The sequence below is a fragment of the Mus musculus genome, chromosome 1 (genome assembly GCF_000001635.26).
Source record: "Mus musculus strain C57BL/6J chromosome 1, GRCm38.p6 C57BL/6J".
In the NCBI taxonomy this organism is placed as follows: Eukaryota; Metazoa; Chordata; class Mammalia; order Rodentia; family Muridae; genus Mus; species Mus musculus.
Window position 1 is genome coordinate 183296367 of NC_000067.6, and position 3228 is coordinate 183299594.

Genomic DNA, 3228 nt, shown 5'->3' on the forward strand with positions numbered 1-3228 from the left:
GAAGAACGACAGACACACCCATCCTCAGGAGCCTGCAGAGCACCAAGTACAACCCGGAATCCAGAATGTCACCTGCCAGATCTCCACAAGGTTACTGGGCGGGCTGACACAGCCCCTCCACACTCGGGAGCTCCCCAGTGCCCCCAGAGCCTACCTGTCGTCTAGACCCTGCCGGCGCCCACTTCCTGTTTACCGCCCGGCCTCTTCCTCCGGGTGTCCTACCGAGTCAGCCCGCCGCGACCCCACGACCCGCCTCCAGGGTCGCGATCAGGCCTTAGGGTGGCACTGCGATCCTGTCAACCTCGGAAGGCCAAGCAGATGACTGCCAAGCCACTGTTCCGCATGGAATAAGCCCTCTAACAGCAGCCAAAGCGGACGCTGGGCGAGGACTCGGCCGATCTGGCTGCTAATATCCATCGATCCTCCCACTGACTACCATCCAGGGGTGATGGCAGTGAAGGGGATGCCCTTCCACTTAAGTTCAGGGACTAGCGGGGAGGGAGATCACAAGCTCCCTCGCTTCCTGACAAGCTTACCGGGGACCTCAGAGTCCGTAAGGCCACTCTTCCTGCTGAAGGAAAGGGAAGGTGGGACGGAGTCCTCCAGCGAGACAAGGAAGGCGCCGGTAGCACCGAGATAACTGAGCTAGAGCGGCCGGAAGTGGGGCCGGCCCAGAGCAGGCGTCACGTGACTGGAGACCGCACCAGCTGCGGAGGCGGCCGAGCGTGTCTCTGAGGGGCGGGTTCGGTCCCGCTGTCGCGGCCCCGTCGGTTCTCTCCGTCTCCCTACCCTCTCTAAACTTCGTCTGCTCTTACCTCTTGAGCTTCTGTCTGGGCCCTAGAGATGTAGCCTGGGGTCCCCAAACCAAGGCCGAATGCCACTGTAGCTATGGCGGCCCCCGAGGATTGGGGCGGCCTCAACCTAACTGGGGCGTGGCTTGGGGGCGTGGCCTCGGCGGGGCGGCCGCCTTGGAGCTGCAAAGTTTGGCTGTGGCGGCAAATGGGTTTGGGCGGCTCCTCGGCGGGTGGCGGTGGTGGCCTTAGCGGTTCCTCCTGGCCCTGTTAATGTCAGGGCCAAGCCCGGGGAGGATGGCGCCCTAGAGCCTGGCCTTGCTGGGGTAGGGGCGGGAGGGGGCCGGGGCGGGGACCGGCCATGTCGGAGGTGACCCGGAGTCTGCTGCAGCGCTGGGGCGCCAGTCTTAGGAGAGGCGCCGACTTCGACTCTTGGGGCCAGCTGGTGGAGGCGATAGACGAGTATCAGATGTGAGTGACTAAACGCGGGAGCTGGCCAGGCGGGTCGCCTCCCCTTGTTTCTGCCCGCGTCTCGCATCCCCGTGTCCCGCAGCGCAGGCTTCTTGGGGTGGGGCTCCCGCAAGCACCAGGGCTGAGATTCCACGGGCCCCGCTCTGGCTGCTTAGGGACCACTCGCCCGCCCTCTGGGGAAGCTCTCGCATCTTTCTCTTTCTGCACAGGGCCGGGCCCATTCAACAGGTAGCTGGGGCCCTAACTGGCTCTCTCCTTATTTCCATCAAGCTTCTCACGGGTCCTGGGCACTGAAGGCAAGTCTCCTTTCCTTCCCGGTGCCTCTCCCAGGTTGCCACCCCTCCAGGAAAAATCTGTCTTTGAAAATCCCTAGGGAATACTTCTGTGCTCTCCGCCCACGTTCCGGGGATGAGTGGCCTTGTTCTGCGTGTGTGTCTTCCACTCTCCACGTGTAGGAGAGGAAGGATGTGCTAGCGCGGGAGTAGAGAGGTTGGCCCCGGGAAGGGCCAGGGATCCCTCTCCTGCCAAGAGAAGGGTCCCTGCTCGGTACACTCTTGCTCCTTCTCCACCCCTCTTTCTGATGAGCGGTGTTTTCACAATTCCAACTCGATTTCGTTTTCGATTTCTGGGACTGTTATTTGCTAGACTGTGAGTCCCACCCACCCTCTCGCTTGGCTGCTTTGGGTGGAGTCCGTGCAGGATATGAATAGAGGGGAGCAAAATGTGAATTAATAGACCAGGCACAGAAGCCGCCACTCCCTCTTTGGGTCCCTCCCCCTTTTCCTGTGTACGATGTATAGATAGCCTCAGGGTACATGTGAGGACTGGTTTCCTTCATCCACCCGTGTCTTTCTGTTGCCTCCCATTAAAGCTTTAGGGATGGTTTTACAATTAAAAAAAAAAATCAAAACTATGTATAATCAGATTGCTTAGTTTCTTGGACTTCCTACTGGCCATTCAAATGCTATTGTTTGCAAACCGTTACCATTAATTTTCGGTTTTAAAGTAAGTTATTGTTGGAGGTTTCTCAAACTGAAACCATTCTCATCTCCCTTTCTGGAAAGAATACAGGACTGGTACAAAACTCCTATCCCTACAATAGCTACTTGTCTAGTCTGTAAGATAATTTGGATATATAGCTTATTCTCTGCCCATCTTAACTAATAGAGTGGTCTATAGATTTAAAAATCCAGTGCTCTGGGTGTTTTGCTATGTCTGTTTTGGATTCTCATGTGATTTTATTTGTTTTTGTAGCTGCCCACTAGGGGTAGAATTCGTTTTCTTTTTAGAAAATTAGAAAACTGGGGTCACAACATGATACCTTTGAAATCTGGGGGGCTGGGGAAGGGTTGTTTTGGGTTTTGTTTTGTTTTTATAACTCCAGTGCCTTTTGCTGGTATATGAGTTAATAATAAAGTGTTTTGTTTGATAAGACAATGACAGAGCAATTCTATAAATAAACTGGACAAATGTCAAGATTCCCTCCATTGTTGAAGAATATACCCTTCTATACCAAGTTATTCCACCAATCTGGATTAGGGATAGGGGAATTCCTTAGGAACATGTCCTTGTTGTATACTTATCCTGCTCCCATTAATTGGGGTACTCTACTGTGGCAAGGGTACTTGCCATGTCTTAACTTGAAAACCAGAAAGTCAGTTGTGCATGTACAAGTCTCTTTCTTCCAAGTAAGATGTCAGTTCCCAGGGAGGCCTCGAGAACTTATACTTTACTCACTCACACCCTACTCAAAATAGAAGTCTGGTTCGAAGTAGTCTCTGCACTGAATCGGTGGTGCGGGTGTCTCTCTTAAGAATGGGGTGCGGGGGTCCGTCCCCAGGGCAGCTTCTAAGAGCAAATGCCAGAAAAGTGTATACATGGGTTTGTGCAGGAAATGCTGCTGGGTGGTCAGTTTGGGTCCAAGCCTATTGCAGATAACTATAGAACAAAGGAAGCTTCTATTCTG

At 53.9% G+C, this 3228-nt stretch overlaps 2 protein-coding genes across 9 annotated transcripts in view; one reads left to right on the forward strand and one right to left on the reverse strand.

Moving 5' to 3' along the window:
- Window positions 1-932, reverse strand: part of Brox (BRO1 domain and CAAX motif containing) — a 20947-nt gene extending 20015 nt beyond the window's left edge. For 3 of the 8 annotated variants that reach the window (NR_151660.2, NM_027861.4, XM_030243025.1), the window contains exon 1: window positions 537-642. The gene's annotated coding sequence lies outside the window, so the exon portion shown is untranslated. Of the gene's footprint in view, window positions 1-154 lie in introns of all 8 variants that reach the window. The other 5 variants (XR_389720.4, XM_006535600.4, NM_001357242.2 and 2 more) reach the window with 5 other exon arrangements.
- Aida (axin interactor, dorsalization associated) overlaps window positions 694-3228 on the forward strand; it is a 27442-nt gene continuing 24907 nt past the window's right edge. Inside the window, exon 1 of the mRNA NM_181732.4 lies at window positions 694-1262. Within this exon, the coding sequence (NP_859421.1) occupies window positions 1153-1262 (110 nt within the window). The 5' untranslated portion in view covers window positions 694-1152. The remainder of the gene's footprint in view (window positions 1263-3228) is intronic.